General features: G+C 38.8%; 1 protein-coding gene across 3 annotated transcripts in view; it reads right to left on the minus strand.

The window, feature by feature from the left end:
* Positions 1-374: 374 nt before the first annotated feature.
* The window catches only part of LOC108517883 (sorting nexin-10), an 84,070-nt gene continuing 64,617 nt past the window's right edge, over positions 375-19,827 (minus strand). For all 3 annotated transcript variants that reach the window (XM_017855984.1, XM_017855986.1, XM_017855985.1), the window contains 4 exons: positions 9,917-10,003; positions 6,415-6,515; positions 5,905-6,003; positions 375-438 (listed from right to left, as the gene is read on the minus strand). In XM_017855984.1, the coding sequence (XP_017711473.1) occupies positions 399-438; positions 5,905-6,003; positions 6,415-6,515; positions 9,917-10,003 (327 nt within the window). In that variant the 3' untranslated portion in view covers positions 375-398. The remainder of the gene's footprint in view (positions 439-5,904; positions 6,004-6,414; positions 6,516-9,916; positions 10,004-19,827) is intronic.

The raw sequence follows: 19,827 nt of genomic DNA on the forward strand, positions 1-19,827 counted from the left end.
AAAAAATATTCTGTAGCAAAATCTATAGATGCTCAAATTCCTATCAGTGAATGTGTTTTCTCTGAAATGCACATCTTAGAATATGAAATCAAATCAAAGTATACCTTCATATTAAATAAAAACTGATTTATCTTTTAGCAAAGACGTTGACATATGATAATTTAGTCTCTACGAATAATAGTTCAATAATTATGTAAGAGGAGACACTAAGACCAGATATAGGGGACAAAACTAAAACACTAAAACCAAGTAGAGTTTTGTTCAACATAAGACATTTCCAGTATAACAATCTGTGAAAAATAGATCATGTATTTCAGACCAAATGAACCTTACCTTATATTCTGCTTGTTTAAACAAGTAATAAGGAAAGTAAATCTCTTTTGGCCATTAATATCAGTTTAGTGAAAATCCAAGGTCATTATAATAACAAGTCCTTTTCTACAAAATAAAACAATGATTTCTCAACAAAGGCAAAATGCCTAAAATGCACAGTATTAAAAGCAAAATCTAGCTGTCCCCTTTGCTTCAGCAGGTTTACAGTTTGAGAAAATATGCTTTACTGGTCTATTAGAAGGAAAAGTAAAACGTTAGTGCTTTTTAAAAGGCAAAACCTCAAGCAAAACAGCTAAATCCTTCCTTTTCCCTCTGTGTCCTCAGCCCTGGGTCCTCCCAGAAGATGACCATGTCACATGATAATGATTAATTCACCAAGTACAAGTAGCTAAGTAGTAAATCCCTCTTTACTCTTTGAGATTTATTTTCTACATTTACAAATGTTTACCATTCTGGTTTTAAATACTTCAGATTAAGAGAAGAGTTACAGAGCAACAATCCATTAATATGAACTTAGATCGTGAAGTCTGCGAAGTGAGCAGAGTGTTTCCTGTGGCCTGTTAGCGGTTTCCTGCCTGCCATAAGTACAAGGAACTGTTCATGGGATTGTACTCACAGCTTTGTTTCTGTTAGAAATGTGCTTTATTTTCTTTATAAAATAATGGGTAACCTTTAAAATTGATTTTAGATGGTTTGAGGCATTACACCACAAAAGTAATGAGCACTAATGCCAACGATATTGGACACAAATTCATTTTAGCTTTATTTCATGTCTGAAGCAATTCTACTGAGCCTTGAACCGCTCACGTGTTGTTATTAACTTGCTAGTAACTTAACACATGGGTACAGCAAACAAAAGTGATCAGAGTCCAGGTTGATCGGGACCTCAAGGCTACTGTCCTTTTTCTTGAGCTATAATTCAATTTCCAATTTTACTGTACATTAGACTCATTATTTCCCAGTGTTTTCTTTTTCTGCTCAATACTGCCATCTGGAGGACACACAGATGAAAAGAGAAGGAGCCAGGCTCACCCAGCTCCCAATTCCAAAGAGGGAGAAAGATGTGGCTGAGGAGGGGACATCTGAACACTTCCCCAGGCCTAGAGTTCAGACCAGTCAGTCGGCTAGACAGTTTTGGTCTTTGGAATCTCCTCTGTTTCTCTGGCTAAATTCATGCCACCATACTCCATGAGTATGAGTTTTAAATAAGCAAAATAATTTTAAATGTATATATATGCTTTTATTTTATAGTCAGTTCATTCTGAAATTTAAAATGAAAACTTTTGAGAGTGTTTTCCCATCTGGTTAGTTGAGCATAATTAATTTATTCTGAGTACTATTTGGCTTACTATCAGAGAGGGCTGTGACTGCCACCATAATATTAAATCCTACTTTTTCCTTAGTCATGTTTGTGCCATATTTTCCACAAACAAATCTAATAGCAGAAAATCAATTTCAAACCTAATATAAAGAGTACTTTGTAAAACAGTCAATAAAATGTCTTTGTAGAAACTTCCATTTAAAAAGTGTATTATTTTCAAATCTTTATAAAAGGAATAAAAAATAGCCTCTAGGATTTTAAAATAATTTCTAAAAAGATATTTATAGTGCAAATCAGAAGTTATTCCTTTCCCCATAACAATTTTAGACTAAACAAAGCAAAATCTGTTTTTTCCCTAAATTGGACACAGTTGAAAAGCACAGTTTTCCTCAACATGATTTTATTAGATGTATTATATGATGGTTTAGCTAAGAACAATATATAGCTAGGCAAAATCATTTCATCCTAACTAAGGATGTCCTGGGTCTACTGAACCCAATACAATGATATATATACACATCTGTATAGTACATGGAAGATTAGCAGTTTGATGTAGGAAAAAAAATTAACTCAGCCTGTTTAGCTCTTACTATAAGAAAAAATAAAACCTACAAATCTTCATTGAAGACATTCATGATCTGTGCTGTGGTGCCCTCTATTGAATACAAAGACATAAAAATCGTGTGTATGTAAAACTAGCTGTCATAGTTCAACACTAGCCTTTTGTAAAAAAAAACTTTAATATTCCTTAATATTTGAAGAAATACAAAACCATGATACTAAAGTCTAAACTGTAGGGTAAATGTAGTTGTATTAATGGGATAAATTCAGTAAAGAAGGAAAGCGGCTCCCACTCATGAATAAATTTGTTCAAACCTAAATTGAAAATCCCATTCAAACCTAAAAATTAGTAGGAATTCCATTTTCCATAGTTGGAGACTTACTGAGTTTATATTTTTTAGCCTATAACTTACTTTTCATAACTATTAGAAGTGACTTTACGTTTATAGTTATTCAGGGGCAAGAATAAAAAAGGGAGATTATAGTTAAGACTGAAAAAAAATGAGTATATTTGAAAAATCTCACAATCATATCAAATTTAGCCAGCATTTAAGAGTACTGCTAATTTTAAACTTGCCAGGTCCTGGGATTCATATAGTACATCCACCTTTCCTATAATTTCTTTATCTATAAAACAGATAATATCCAACTCCTAAGAATTTTGTAAATACTGAGACTAAAACATGTAAAATGCCAAACACGTAGAAAGTGTTCGATAAATGGTAGAAATTATTCTTATTTGGTACCTAGTCAAAGAAACAATTTTCTAATTCCTCTACAAAGATCAGTACTTTCTTATTAAATATGTATCATTTCATAAATGACCTTAAAAATAGGTATATATACACATATACAAAGACATTGTGGTTTCAAAAGGTTTGAACATACTTAGTGCTTCTGGTTCATAACTTCAAAACTTACATGAAAACCAGGCTTTAAAAATACATGCTAAAAACCTACAATACAAGCATGTTTCCATGTTTTAATGCTGTGGTTTCTAAAATTCCTCTATGAACAAGGTACAGGCTATTGATGGCTGGCCCTACTTAGGTAACCAATGGGGGTTCAGAGGATGTCAGACTGGGGCCAAGACACAGTGCCAAGGTATACATCACATCCAGTTTCCTAAAGTGGACCTGGGTTGGGTGAGGGTAGAGTGGCAGGGGCAAAGACATCAAGGGCGCTGCCTTATATAACCCAGGCAAGCACAGATCTGAAGGACACAGAAGGGAGGCTGGGGAGGGTCAGCAGGGGCCGCAGAGCTCAGGTCAGGCCTGAAGCCAGCCCTGTGGTATTTGACTCCTCACTTCCTTCAGGTTTAGGCTGTGTAGAAGCATCAGCTTTCATTTTTAAAGTGAAATATTAACTTGTAGGCAAATGTTCACATACCACAGTGGAACAAATGGTATCACAAGAGAACCCCCTGCCAACTCCATGATTTGACAACCCAATCGGATGACAATCCAGATTCAGCATTAAGGAATCTAGCCGTAGCCCTGGATAGGTACACAGTGCTCCCCACTAGAATGGAAGTGTCAGGAGGACAAGAACTTGTTCATTCTGTGCAGTCCTATGTCTGCGGCACACAGGACTAAGCATTCACTTAATAAACCTCTGTTGAATGAAGGATCGCTGCATGGTTTTTGGAGGTTTTTTCAAGTCCTTTTCATCTGTAGGACACAACCACCCAGTGAGGTTGGCTATGGGGGGGTAGTATTACCCCACTCTATAGCAAACAAAGGCTTAAAAGGAATGAAGTGGCTGCTCCAAGGCTCACATGCAGCTACAAAAAAACCCCAGGAACCATGATTATGGGAGACCTGGAACCCAGCTCCTTGAGTTCCTGAACCAGGACACTTTCTACTATGACATCTGCATCAAATACAACCAGCAAACAGTCAAACCATGCACTATGCAAAAATAACCTGGCACAAGCATAACCCCACTATGGCTGAATGACACTCACAGGGTCATTCATTTGGGTAGATCAACTGTGGATAGAAAGGTTGTGTTCAAAACAACAAAGTAATTGCTGGTCAAAAACATATACCCTGCACTTAACTAGCTATATAATTCAGAGGCATGTGCTGTCTTCTGACCTGAAATAAGACTTCCCTATAGAAGACAAGCTGCCCCAGCTCCCCCAGGACAACATCCACACTAGAGTGACAGGCAACTCTGTAGAATTGTGGGGCGGGGACCACATCTCAAGGGAGAGGCCATCAGCCACCTTGGCTTCATAGAGACAACAATTAAAATCAGAGGCCTCCTCTAGGGGAAAGGACAGGAAAAACTTGGCCAGGTCTCTGTTCTGCCATGCCTGTGATACCCCCCAAAAATACAATGAAATGTTTTTGGAGGACTTGGCTCTGCCAATCTGTTCTTCTGGTCTCTTGCCATGTTTAATCCTCTGGCTTCTCTTCATTTGCCCACTCTCCCTCAATTTATAATCGTGGATCTTTCTGTATGTCTCTAGGACACCTTCAAAGGAAAGGCACTAAGTCAATCTAATAGAAATAAATATTAATATTAATGTGCATAGTTAATATCCAAACCCTTTATGAGAGAGCCAAATGGGGAGGAGGCAGTATATTATTTCAGGCTAGCTCTAAGATCCTATTTAGTGAACCCCAAAGGAGATGACTTCAGATCCTGAAACTACTAGAAAAAGAAACAGTTCAGGAGATTGGATCCTGTCAGTAACTAGCAGTCATATGACTCAGCCTATTTCCTTATCTACAAAATTGGAAATTAGAAAAGCAAAAGCTGTCTCATGTCTAAGTACATTAAGATACTAACAGCCAACATGAAGACAGCACACACTGCATGCCAGACACTGTCATGAGTGCTTTACAGTCACTAACTCGTCTATCTTCTCAACAACCCTATGAGGTAGGTACTATGATTACCCCATTTTATAGATGGGAAGACACAGGCAGAGGAGGTAAATGATCTGCCCAAGCCCCCAGCTAGTAAGTGGCAGAGTGAGGATCTGAAACCAGGTAGCCTGGCCTCGGAGTCTAGGTGTAAATCAGTGTGCTATATGGCCTCTAGCATTCTGGGTATTCCAGTATTCCAAAGAGTGACAGGGGAGGGGCGGGGGGAAATCACTGGTAGTGTGAACTCAGGCAGCTTTAACTGCAATGCCCACCATCATAGAGTAATCCAGAGTTAATAACTCACTGAGACTGTTCACACGCCACCAAATACTCCTTTATAAACATTCCCTTCAAAGATCAGCATTAAACCATTAGAGGAACCCAGAAGGATATTAGCAGCCCATTATTGAGCTGATTTTGGTCTGTAAATTCTAAGCATTGTAAACAAAGACAGTTTTTAAGAAGCACCTTTTGATAAGTAGGCATGTTTGTTTCCTGGCAAATTTTTACTTTTGTCAGCTAAACTACCATGTAATTTGGATCTGCCTGACAGCTTAAAGGACCACGTATTTGTTATCTAATTGAATTCGTTCATTGTTTTCTTCCTGGAAGACTTGGTCCCAAATATGTACCACATGATGTGAGCCACAAGATGGTGCTCTAATATAGGAAATGGACCAGTGGGCTTCGCTCTAGTGCAGATTATTCGCATTTCAGAAACAGGAACATTCTTCCCCACGCTACCATGCAGCTCTTGCAAAGCACTTGCTCACACTCCTTGTCTGGTCACAGAAGTGTCTGGACACTCACTTTCTGAGGAAATCTTCCAGACCCTGGCGACGCTGATCCACATGCTGGCGATTGTTCATGTTGAAAAACAGGTTTTTAGATGGAAGTTCTGGAAGTTGTCTTAGGAGAAAGAAAAAAATGTTTTTAGATGATTAATTCAAGGTGCTTCTGTTACAGAAATCCCTCAAAGTGAAGGCAAATTACGTATGATGATTATTATCACACAATTATTCTATAATTATGTTTACACATTATATAGTTATATAATAAGGGTATGAAGAAGTCAGCTTAAAGAAAAACCCGTCTTTAAACATTTCTGAGGCCTTCCATGGACTATACCTATCAAAGTTGGTAAAATTTAAGTGATAAATTTTAAATTCAGATGCAGTAGCTAACAAACTAAACCTACATATTGTAATCAAGGCAAAAGCCTATAAAAATCCTTCATATCTTCCATATATCTTAATGAACATCAATTTTAAATATTCAATATAATGACAAAGTCTCCTCAATATACTCTAAATCACTTACACCAGCAACGCATTACTTTGGAGTCTCTGCCTCAGCCACACAAATTCTCTGTATCTTCTTCGTACACAGGATGTTTTCATTGTAAAACACATGCTATTAGTCTGTACAGAAAAGTAGAAAATGAGTCTCACCTGAGGAAAACAAATGCATTTCTTGTATCTATAATTCACAATATGATCCCAATATTCATTCTAAATAGGATTTAAACCACCAAACATATATTTATATTTATGCCAGTACTCTGAAATCTTGCACATAACCCAGGAACAGCCCTGAATACAGCCGGGATGACGGAAATAAGCAGTGCTGCCCCAGGGCGAGATATGACCTGACCACTCCCTGCATCCTGAAGGAGCCTCCTACTCACCTATGAGCACTGCTTTCAAGAATAAATAATAAAAAATAAATCCTAACATATAAATGACAGGTAGGAGCTCAGGTTCATCCATTGCATTTTACCACCATCCACGTAAGCTGGAGGAGCCTCTGGGGCTTAGAGACACCTCCTCACGACCCTTTATGAGACATTGCAGAAATCTTCATCTCCTTGACATGGCCACCCTGCAGATCACACAAATCACCAGGAATCCTGAAATCACTTTTAAACTAGAGAACAGCCTTCCCTTCTCTACTGTATGTGAGAGACAGTATGTCCATCCAAGCCAGAGAACGGCCGTAGTGCGTGGGGGATGAGCATCTGGCACGGAGGACAGGCCAACCGGATTTCCAGTCCTGGTTCTGCTACAGGGCAAGTCACTCAAACTTCAGTTTCCTGAGTGCTAAAATGGGATGAACTAGTACATATCTAATTCACAGGGTGGTTGTGAGGATTGATAATAAGCACTTGGCCAATGTTATCTATTAATATTACCATTAGTTACTAAGTGTTGTTTTCCTTCCAGCTACCCTAAGGCAGACTTGGAAAAAGCCACCGATGGCGTCCCCATGCTAAGCTCAGCCACAATGCTTCTCCTTTGGGTAAACGTAAGATGAGAGTAAATATTCTCCTTTGAGTAAAACCTAGCAAAATATTTGTTTCTCCTGGTTTTTGAAAATATGAGTATCTCTATTCTCTGTATGTCAAAATCTGATTTTCTAATCTAAATGAGAAACATTTTTTAACCCCCAAGATGAGTACTATTTCAAAAATTATTATTCTACCACTTCATATGCCCAGCGATTATTTTCCTTGGGAAATCTAAGCAATTATGTGCATTAGCTTTTAAACTGTTCTCATGAAATATATGACATAGTTCCTGATATTCTTACACTTTGTAAAGTTCAGAAAACTTCAGAATGTAGACAGGTTAAGAGGCTCACCTCCAAGGTAGCCACTGGTCTAAATCCCATTATCTTTAACAATATGGCAGCAAAACCCGCTGGAAGGAGTTTGTGGCAAATAACATTCTGTGGGTGGACTTAGAGCACACCAGGGCCTCACTCTAATGTGCTCTTTGGGGACTAGGTTTGCAGACCATGTTATACCAGAACTAGTGCCCTAACGAGGCTTGAGCAGGTATCTTCCCAGTACCTTCTCCCTAAAGAATCCCTGACCACTACAGGGATTCCTGACATCTCAGACACAGGCTGGGTCCATTTAAACTCCCTTTAATTTCTCTGCTCACAACCACCATGGCTGTCAATAACTAAAAATCCAGCTGGTACCTACACCAGACTGAGGTCCACGCATTAAGTCCTTCATTTGCATCGCAGGTTCAAGGGAGTATTTATGATGGCTACCCAGTTCTAGGGTCTACTAGTTTAAAATTCCAAATAAACGTTAAGATCCCAGAGTTGTGTGACATCATCTTCCTTGAGGTTAATTTAAACAAGTTGTAAGACCAGCTTCTCTACCTCAAAGCTCTATGGGTTAACAACTAAGAGAAGCCAACCAGAACTCCCTAGCTCTGCCATCCACTTTTAATTGTATGACAGGTGGAAGTCTCTTCAAGATTAGAGGCTACTGAGATCGCTAACTGATTAAGTTCCTCTAAATCTCTGCTTGTTTTTGCTGTCCACCAATCCAAGGCTTATCCATTGTCAATTTATTAGTGTTTCAGAGAAGTGCCAGGACACCATCAAATACTATTTGTGGAACCCATCATTTCTGGCTCCAGATGGAGATTTCTGAATTTACATCAGGCTATTTATAGAGCAGAGAAAAAGCTATACTTTCATTCATTCCTGGGAATAATTAAATTTCATGCCTATCATGAAGTGCGTGATAAGGACACACAATTTTTTTAGAGAACGTTAGAAGGCAACTAAAAATATTTCATTTTACTTCAAATGCTTATTCTTATATAGTCACAATTTTCCACACAGAATGCAACTCCACTGTGAGCTTATGAGTAAAACCAAAACAGAATCAAAATCCATGGCATATCCTGGAATGGCTTTACAACACAATCAAAAAAGCAATTCTGGGTTTTTCTTTTATTTTTTGAAGTTGGGGAAACTTCAGAGAAAAAAGGGAAGAAAAGAGAATTTTAAAAAAGAAAAGTTATATGGCGGGTGTTTGGGTGTCCAATATACCAAGTTAGCTATTTACAATGGGAAGATTAAATAATGGTTACTTCACTTGTGCTATGAAGTCACGGATACAATCTGGGTCAGATTCTATGCTCCCCGTTTGAACTAATTTAGTTTGCATCTGATATGCATCTGATTTAGAGGCAAAAAGTATCATCCTCAAAATCGGGGCCAATAAACTATAGCCTGAGGGCCAAATCTAGTCTGAGACCTGTCTTTGCACATAAAGTTTTATTGGAATACAATTATGCTCATTCATTTATGCACTGTCTGTGGCTGCTTTTCACCTGCAACAGCAGAAATAAGTAGTCTCGATAGAAACTGTATGGCCCACAAACTGAAGATACTTACTACCTTTACAGAAAAAGTTTGCTTACCCTTATTTAAGATGGTCACAGAGGGCCACACACCACACAACATCGTTCAAGAGATTGTAACACAGTAGGATCCACACAAGGCACATCATTTCTAGTTGCTTACTCATTACATTAATTACTCAGATTCTAGACAAATTAATCACAATAATTGCACATATCCATTTCCCACCTTCTGATTCTATATATAAAACACCACCCATCTCTTTTTCCAAAGAACTCTATATCCTCTCAAACTTGAAGGTTATCAGGCATTATATTATTCAGAAATATGCTATAGCAGATCCTAAGAAGTGCCATTAATGAGCTATAAGTACTCTTTACCCATGCATTTTAGATACATGCGCATCTTCATATGTGAAGGCAATAAACATTAAAATATTAATATTAACAAAGGAACAATAAGAGATTCAAATAAGTAATTTTTCAACTTTAGGAACCATCTTACTAGTTCATGTAAGGTAAAAGCATTAGTTGTAATCATTCAAATTCAGTTTTTTGAATCAGAAAAACTTTTATAAGTGTCAACTTTATCCCATAAAATGTATCCCATACAAGTCCCTCAAGATTACTATTTCTACTGACTTCATACTTACATGAATACATATCTCATAGTCAATGTAAGAATGCCAGAAGTCCTCCTTCTGAATCCTAGGATCTCGAACCCAGACACTTACAAATTCCTGTAATGGCATCATAAACAAAGAATTATCCTTCAGAAGTGCAAGTAGGACTGGAAAGAACTGAGCAAATGACTGCACTAAAACAAAACTGAAATGAGCTTTAACCAATATGGTACTTGTAATACTTTAAAAAACAAGAAGTAAAGTTAATGAATCAGGCACCACGAGCAAATCCAGAAAACACTTTTGCCACATAATGGAATTTTTTAAATAATGCAAGACTGAGGTGGGAGCACTTCTGGATAGTTTTACTGGTTATCTGAAGACAAAGTATACTGTAAAACTGACTTTTAATTTTTAATCATAAAAAATTGGTCCAGGTTTTTTGCGAATTTAAAAAGTGATCATTTCTTACTTTCTTCATCTCTTCAAACTGAAACAATGGGCCCTTCTGGGTAAGTTGCTTACTAGGACACAAATAAGAAAGGGCACCAGGCCAGGCATGGCGGCTCACACCTGTAATCCCAGCACTTTGGAAGGATCTCTTGAGCCCAGGAGTTTGAGACCAGCCTGGGCAACATGGCGAAACCCCATCTCTACAAAAAATACAAACTTAGGCGCGCTGGTGCACGCCTGTGGTCCCAGCTACTCAGGAGGCTGAGGAGGGTGGATCACTTGAGCCCAGGAGGTCAAGGCTGCAGTGAGCCTTGATTGTGCCCCTGCATCCCAGTCTGGGCAAAAGAGCGAGACCCTGTCTCAAAAGAAGAAAAAGAAAGGATACCAAAGGTCATGGGAAAAGTAAGCAAAGAGGGTTGAAGTTGACTTTGTGCATACATCCCAGCCACATGAGAATAAGCAATAACAACTTATTAACAGAAAGAGGAACATTTTCTTTTACATAATACTTTTCTGTTTTTAAAATACATTTCCCCTACATTAAATCATTTCATCTTCATAATCTTTGTGTTATACATAGAAATTAGGGATATTAAAAGTCATATACAGTAGATAATTTTGTTCTTTTATAAAGATAATAAGAATAGAAAACATGGGGTAAAATTTAAAACAATAGGCCGGGTGCAGTGGCTCACGCCTGTAATCCCAGCACTTTGGGAGGCCAAGGCGGGTGGATCACAAGGTCAAGAGATTGAGACCATCCTGGCCAACATGGTGAAACCCCATCTCTACTCAAACTACAAAAATTAGCTGGGTGTGGTAGCATGTGCCTGTAGTCCCAGCTACTCATGAGGCTGAGGCAGGAGAATCACTTGAACCCAGGATGCAGAAGTTGCAGTGAATCGATACTGCATCACTGTACTCCAGTCTGGCGACAGAGCAAGACTCCATCTCAAAAAAAAAAAAAAAAAGAACAAGATAACCCTATAGTGATGCTCTTTGGCCATTATTTCTTTTCTTTTTTCTGATTTTTGAGATAGGGTCTCACTCTGTCACCCAGACTGCAGTGCAGTGGTACGATCTTGGCTCACTGCAGCCTCAAGCTCCAGGGCTAAAATGATCCTCCTACCTTAGCCAATCTCACCCCCAGTAGCTGGACTATAGGCGGGTGCCACTATGCCCAGCTAATTTTTTAACTTTTTTAATTTTTTGTAGAGACAGGGTCTCGTTATGTTGCCCAGGCTGATTCCAAATTCCTAGGCTCAAGCAACACTCCTGCCTCAGCCTCCCAAAGTGCTGGGATTATAGGTATGAGCCACTGTGCCCTGGCCATTATTTCTTCTTCTCTATTTCTTTCTTTATTTATTTTTTTTCATGTGCATTAAGAGACAACCATCATTTCTTAAAAGCACATTCTAAATTACAAGAGGGACTAAAAAACCATTTTTAAACCAAAGTATCCATAATATCCCCTAATCACAGTGTGATAAAGCAGATTCTGCCCAGGGATGGAAACAGAAGCAAAAATCCAGATACTTTGCTCTTGGTCTATGTTTTCACCTCCATCTCTTGTCACTGTGTATGCGTGTGTGTCTCTTAAAATTTTAAATGCACACTCAAAATTCATTGCAGCACTAAGACTCCACATATTTTTTCAATCCTGAAAATATTTAACTTGGTTGGAGTGCTAAATATCACTATTCTCTTGTGGATGGCAAACTTCTTCCTTCTCTGCTCCCTGAAATGTTTCTATGCCTGAGTGCCATCCCAGGCTGTTATTCTTTGCACATTATTGCAATTCTAGGGTGACCTCATTCAAACAAATTCAACCCCCTCGCATGGACTGATGGTCCCCACCCAAAGCTCCATCCCAGTCCAGGCACCTCTCCCATGGATCTAGCCTCTAGCCTGATCCACCTAGAAGTCCCTTGAGCACGCTGTGCCCATACCCTTCCCACATCATCCTGCTCCCCTTCTCAGTGAAGAGCATCTCCCACCAACGCCAGCTAGAAATCCAGTTCTCCCAGACCCCTCTGTTTGACTCATTCCCCAAATCCACACAGACCAAGTCCTTCAGAGTCATTCTCCTTGGAACCACTCACAACTATTCCCTCTGCTACTGCCTTGGTTTAAGGACCTCTAGCTCAACATTAATGCAAGAACTGCTAATTTATATCTGGGCCCATATCCAATGCATTCCCCACATGAAGACAAGAATGGCTCCAAAACACGTATCTGATGATGTTGCTTTCCTGCTGAAAATCCTTCAAAGGCTGCCCCATAACCTACAAGTTCAAACTCCTAAACTAGCACAATACAGCCTTTCATGATTTTCACTATGCTTATTTTCAAAGGCTAAGCATAGGTCCCCATAAGCAACACGCCACTTCACACTTCCAGCCTTTGACCAAGCTGTTCTCTCTGCCTGGACTGCTAGGCCACCCTACTGTCCTTTTTTTTTTTTTTTTTAATCTTCTCTTTTATTTTAATCTTCTCTTTTCTTCTACTGTTTTTTGCCAACTCCAATTCATTTTTCAAATGCAACTTGGTCCCCACTTTTTCTGGGAACCCTTCTCGGATTCACCAGTCTGACTTATTTGACCCTCCTCTGAGCCCCTAACATCTCTGGGATTGCCTTGGGCATAGTCCCTACTCACCACGTCCTACTGTGCTGTATTGTAATTACCTGTAGTCCTCCTCTAGCAGATGCTAAGCTCCTGTAGGGCAGCTTAGGCTATCTTGTAAGACTTGAATGCCTGATACATCCAATGCATTCCATTAGTATCATTTAATGAATAAATAAATGCCTGCAGGAATAAACAAACTGCCTTCAGGAAAGGAATATCAAACTTCACTTAAAATTAAAACCTCATCTACTTGGATTCTTGGGCTCCATGAATTAATGATAAGTTCTTTAGCAGCTGGTCTAAAGTTTATTGTATTTAACAAACCCCTTCCTCTAAGGATGTGCCAATTAACAGCCTAAGGAAACAAGAGCAATGTTTAAGATCTGGCAGAACAAACTGTTTTCTAGCACCCTAAAGAACCCAGAAGCACCTATTTTACATAGAAATAATTGAAAATCCTTCTGATAGCTTCAATAACTTAGTCCCCTAAGACTTGTACCAGGCAACAATTTGTTAGCCTAGTTGGAGCTAAAATATGTACTTGAAAGTAATAAAAGTACATTTATTTTAAAATATTCTATAATTCACATGGGTCTCCTCCTCCCCCACTCTGCCATTAGTAGGAATTAGTGAAGTTTCCCCATACTCTCAGCTACAAATAGCACACCCAGGAAGCCAAGGTTCACCTCTAATCTCTTAATTAGACGCATCCCTCATGACATTGCCCGCCATCCTTCAAAGGAATGTTGACAGGCTGTCAGCCACAGAGGACAGTTCCACAGCCCCTTACCTAGAATCATATGGATTTCCTAGGAAAATTGCTTCAGCAGCTGCAGTTAGTCAATTTAATAACCTTATTAAACACTTTAATGACTTCTTGGGCCTAACGACTATATGTAGTAGGAAAAAGCCAGGCAGAGTGGAATTAAAAATTTAGACTAACTGTCCCTACTGTTCTCCATGTGAAAACAGACTTCTAAAGAAAGACAGACTCCTAGACTCTTTGAAGATCTAATTCCTGTGTTATCCTATAATAATCACCCTTTGATTTCAATGTTCCCTGTTTTTCCCCCATCCCCACACCCCAGGTTTGACCATTATCCACTTCTACCCTGTCTTTTTTTTTTCCTTAGCCCTTATGTGAGATGAAACTAATAATAAAAATAACTGTATTGTATTGTACCAGGGCACTCGACATGTGGCAGGCTTTGTGCTGTTTCACAAATGTTTTCTTCAATCTTTACAACAACCCTCAGAGCTCAGTATATTCTCATCCTACTCTATGGATTTTTTAAATGAGGCTTCTAAAGCGTAAGCAACTGGCCCAAAGTCAAATGACCAGTCTGAGCTAAGTTGCAAACTCACATCTGCCTTGTTCCAAAGACTGTACTCTAAAACATGTTCTATCTAGTGACTCTTTTAGTAATAATAAATATTAGGCAATTTCCAATTTCACTGTAATTGTTTTGGAGGGGGAAGTTTTTTCTGCTTTTTTAGCTAAACTACCATTTCAGACAACATGCTCTTCTCAAACTCTGTCCTTCTGGCTTCTTAAAGCTTTGTATTTCATTTTTGTATTTCTAGCACCAAGCATGGTACTAGCACATACTAAGTGCATATTAAATGTTTCAGAATTAACCAACTGATTTACAAATAAGATTTTTTAAAAGGCAGAGGTCCTCTATGCTGAAAATTGTAAGATGCTATTGAAAGGAATCAAAGCAGAGACATACTATGTTCACAAATTGGAAGACCCAACATAATTAAGAGATAAATTGGCCCAAAATTGATCTGTAGGTTTAACACAATTCCTATAAAAAATATCAGCAAGATTTTTTTGAAGACATAAAAATGGGCTTATTCTAAAATTTATATGGAAAGGGAAATGTCTTAGAATAGCCAAGAATTTTTTGGAAAAGAATAAAGTGGAAGGAAGCCTTCTTCCCAATGTTAAGGCTACAGTAGCAAGACAATGGAGTCCTAGAGAGGGATAGACACAGTAGATCAATGAAAGAGAACAGAAAACCCAGAGAGAGACCTACACAAATATGCCCACCTGATTTTTGACAAAGGTGCAAAAACAATTCAAAGGAGAAGGAAAAGCCTCTCAAGAAATGGTTATGGAACAACTGGACATCCATAGGCCAAGAGATGAACCTCAACCTAAAGCTTGCACCTCATACAAAAATCAACACTAACCAAACCACAGATGTAAATGTCAAACATAAAACATCAGAGAAAACTTTTAGAAAACTTTTAGAAAAAAAAAAAAATCAGGCTGGGCGCAGTGGCTCACGCCTGCAATCCCAGCACTTTGGGAGGCCGAGGCGGGCGGATCATGAGGTCAGGAGATCGAGACCATCCTGGCTAACACGGTGATACCCCATCTCTACTAAAAAATACAAAAAATTAGCCAGGCGTGTAGTCCCAGCTACTCGGGAGGCTGGGGCAGGAGAATGGCGTGAACCCAGGAGGCAGAGCTTGCAGTGAGCCGAAATCACGCCACTGCACTCCAGCCTGGGCAACAGAGCGAGAATCCTTCTTAAAAAAAAAAAAAAACCTTTCAGCCTAGGACCAGGAGAAGAGTTCTTAGACTTGATCTCAAAAGGGCAATCCACATAAGGAAAAAGTGATCAATTAGGCTTCACCAAGCTAAAAATCTTTGCTCTGCAAAAGACACTGTGAAAAACGTTAAAAGAACAAATTACAGACTGAAGAAATATTTGCAAATTACACATCCCATAAAGGACTTGCATCTAGAATACATTAAAAAAAAAAAAAAAAACCTCTCAGACAGGTGAGGTGGCTCTCTCCTGTAATCCCAGCACTTTGGGAGGCCAAGGTGTGAGGATCACCTGAGCTCAGGAGTTCAAGACCAGCCTGGGCAACATAGTGAAACCCTGTCTCTATGAAACATTTAAAAATTATTTAAAAATTAGCTGAGTGTACTGGCTCACACCTGTAGTCCCAGCTACTCAGGAAGCTGAGGTGGGAGGATTGCTTGAGCCTGGCGGATGGGTGGGAGGTTGCAGTGAGCTGAGATTGCACCACTGCACTCCAGCCTCAGCAGGAGAGACCCTGTCTCAAAACACTCATTTACTCACTCTAAAAACTCAGTATTTAAAAAATAGAATTTAATTAGAAAACAGGCAAAAGACATGAAGAGGCATTTCACCCAAATAGGGCATTCAGATGGCAAACAAGCACGAGGAAAGATGTTCAACATCATTAACTACTAGGGAAATACAATTAACCCCACAATGATACATCATACATACCTATTACAGTTTCTAGGGGGATTACCACTATTTTTTATTTTAGCCATTGGGATAGGTGTGTTTTTTAAAATTTTCCATCATAGCTTAGTTTGAATCTTTGTAGCACAGTAAAGATGAGTAGGTGTTAACTGTAAAAATATTTCTTAGATTACAGAAGGATCACAAAAGACGAAAGCTAATAAAGCAGAACGTCTAGGCGTTAAGTGAATATTAATTTTTCATAGCTTTGATGAGAATTTTCTACCATAAAAATGCAAACTTGTCTCAGTTTGTTCTTCCTTCTTGGGACATTTTTTTCCCATTTCAAAGTAATGTTTTACACGTTCATGTATTTAAACTGGATACTCATTCATTCGTTCACTGAAAATATACTGTGTACCAACAATGCACTAGGTACTTTTCCATAGAACTAATGATTATAGAATTTACCTGTGTGGGCTGGGTGTGGTGGCTCACGCCTGTAATCCCAGCACTTTGGGAGGCCACGGCAGGTGGATTATCTGAGGTCAGGAGTTTGAGACCAGCCTGGCCAACATGGTGAAACACCGTCTCTACTAAAAATACAAAAATTAGCCAAGTGTGGTGGCACACACCTGTAATCCCAGCTACTTGGGAGACTGAGGCAGGAGAATTGCTTGAGTCTGGGAGGCGGAGGTTGCAGTGAGCCAAGATCGTGCCACAGCACTCCAGCCTGGCCGACAGAGCAAGACTCTAACTCAAAACAAACAAACAAACAAACAAACAAACAAAAAGAATTTACCAGTGTGTTAATCACCAGAGCGCTATTCAGGACCCCCATATAACAATCTCACAACTAAAATCTAGCACGTTTCATATACTATATTCTTTACAAATAACAAAATAGAAAGGCAGAAGGAATATATATATCAAGGTAACCTTCCTTATTTCCTTTTTTTTTTTTTTTTTTTTTTTGAGACGGAGTCTCGGCTCTGCGTGCCGGGCTGGAGTGCAGGCCGATCTCAGCTCACTGCAAGCTCCGCCTCCCGGGTTTACGCCATTCTCCTGCTCAGCCTCCCGAGTAGCTGGACTACGACGCCCGCCACCTCGCCCGGGCTAGTTTTTTGTATTTTGTAGTAGAGACGAGGTTTCACCGTTGTTAGCCAGGAGGTCTCGATCTCCTGACCCTCGTTATCTGCCCGTCTCGGCCATCCCAAAGTGCTGGGATTACAGGCTTGAGCCACCGCGCCCGGCCACCTTCCTTTATTTCCTAATAACAACTGTAACAAATAACTTAAGAGACATATGACAAGGGATATTACTTGCCACTCTACAGCATGGAGTATGTTTAAATACCATCCTCTGGTGGTACTGAATGATGATTTTTTGAAAAGCTTTTATTACTTCAGGATAAACAACTGTGGAGAGATTTAGCTAGACCTGCCTTTTACATGACTTACAATAGTTCACAATGTTTCAAGTTTCTTTACACAAGTAGTATCCCAAATCAATGAGAGTTACCTTTTCATATCCTGTAACACATTAGGAAAAGTGCAGGAAAAAAAAACAAAAAACAAAAAACTACCTCTTCTGCAATAAGAAATAATTGGCATCCACAAGGATGCAATCAGCAAAATCTAGAATGTGAAAACCTTTACAAGGCAAAATATGCAATTTCTTCCACAAATAAATTGCAAAACGGGGAAAAGAGAGAATTAAAGACTTTAAACAATGTATCAACCAAATGCAACGTGTGGTCCTTATCTGAATCCTAATTAAATAGAGAATTAGAACAACCAAGTATATAATTTTTTTCAAAATAATCAAGGTAATTTGCACATTGAATATTTGATGATATGAAGGAATTAATTATTTAACATGTGATAATATGGTTCATTTTTTAAAAAGGTCATTTGTTAGAAATGCATACTGAAATATTTACAGATGAAATTATATAACATCTAGAATTTGTTTCCAAATAATTGACTGTGGTAGTAGGAGGAAATAGGTGGGGTGGGGATACAGCTTGGTTATGAGTTAATAATGAGTTAGGAAACTGTTGAAGCTGGTTGGTAGGTACATACATGGGGGTTCATTCTATTATCATCTCTACCTTGTGTATTTTTTTGTTTCGGGGATTTAAGAGGCGAGGTCTCACTCCGTTGCACAGGGTGGAATGCAGTGGTTATTCACGATCACTCACTGCAGCCTCAAACTCCTGGGCTCAAGTGATCTTCCCGCCTTGGCCAAGTAGCTGGAATTACATGCATGCACCAACACACCAAGCTTTGTGCAATTTTTTAACACAAATAGGAGCGTAACCTACATTTATAAATACTATTTTTTTTATTGGTTTATTCACTGTATAATCTTTCAGAAATCTTTTTATGTGAGCATATATATGTCAATGATACTTGTTTTAATATAAACCTTTTATTTTAAACAGTTTTAGATATAGAGAAATTATGAAAATAGTACAGAGTGGTCCTACACATCCCCCACCCAGCTTCCCCTATTATTAACATTTTATATTAGCATGCTGCATTTGTAACAATTCATTAATCAACATTGACATGTTATTATTAACTGAAGTCCATACTTCATTAAGATTGCTGGTCGGGCACGGTGGCTCACGCCTGTAATCCCAGCACTTTGGGAGGTTGAGGCGGGCGGATCACTCACGAGGTCAGGAGATCATGACCATTCTGGCTAACATAGTGAAACCCCGTCTCTACTAAAAATACAAAAAATTAGCCGGGCGTGGTGGCAGGCGCCTGTAGTCCCAGCTACTCAGGAGGCTAAGGCAGGAGAATGGCATGAACCCGGGAGGCGGAGCTTGCAGTGAGCCCAGATTGCGCCACTGCACTCTAGACTGGCCGACACGGCAAGACTCGTTCTCAAAAAAAAAAAAAAAAAAAAAGATTGATTTAATTTTCACCTAATATCATTTATCTGTTCCAAGATCCCACCTGAGATACATTATATTTAGTCATTGTGTTTCCTTGGGCTCCTTCCTCTTGGCTATGACAGTTTCTCAGGCGTTCCTTATTTTTCATGACCTTGACAATTTGAGAAGCCCTGGTAGGTATTTTGCAGAATGTCTCTAATTGGGATTTGTCTGCTGTTTGTCTCATGATTAGATTGGTGTTATAGGTTTTCAGAAGGAAGGCTACCTATTTCAAAAGGTAAAAATGCCATTTTTATCATTTCCAGGGTACATGCTATCAACATAATATCACTGTGAGTGTTAACAGTGATCACCTGGCTGAGGAAGTGTTTGTCAGATTTCTCCACTGTAAAGTTACTCTTTTTTCATTTCTTAACAAATGTGAAGATGAATTTATGTTTACTAATTCTTTTCTTTTCTAAGTCACTTCTAATTTAAACTGAGCTGGTGAAGTATTTCTTGAAATGTGTTAGAACACTAAGCTGGAAGAGTGAGATATTAAACTATAAATTCTGTATGATCTCAATTTTCTAAAATGACATATACATACGTATAGAAAAGACTAGAAAGAAATAGCTCAAAGTTTTATTTTTTCCTGTATACTTTTCCAAAATGTTCTGCAGTGAACAATTATTTTAAAATCTGGAAGAAGAGTTAAGAAAAAAAAAAAAAAAAAAA

The sequence above is a fragment of the Rhinopithecus bieti genome, unplaced genomic scaffold, assembly GCF_001698545.2.
Source record: "Rhinopithecus bieti isolate Rb0 unplaced genomic scaffold, ASM169854v2 scaffold_40559, whole genome shotgun sequence".
In the NCBI taxonomy this organism is placed as follows: domain Eukaryota; kingdom Metazoa; phylum Chordata; class Mammalia; order Primates; family Cercopithecidae; genus Rhinopithecus; species Rhinopithecus bieti.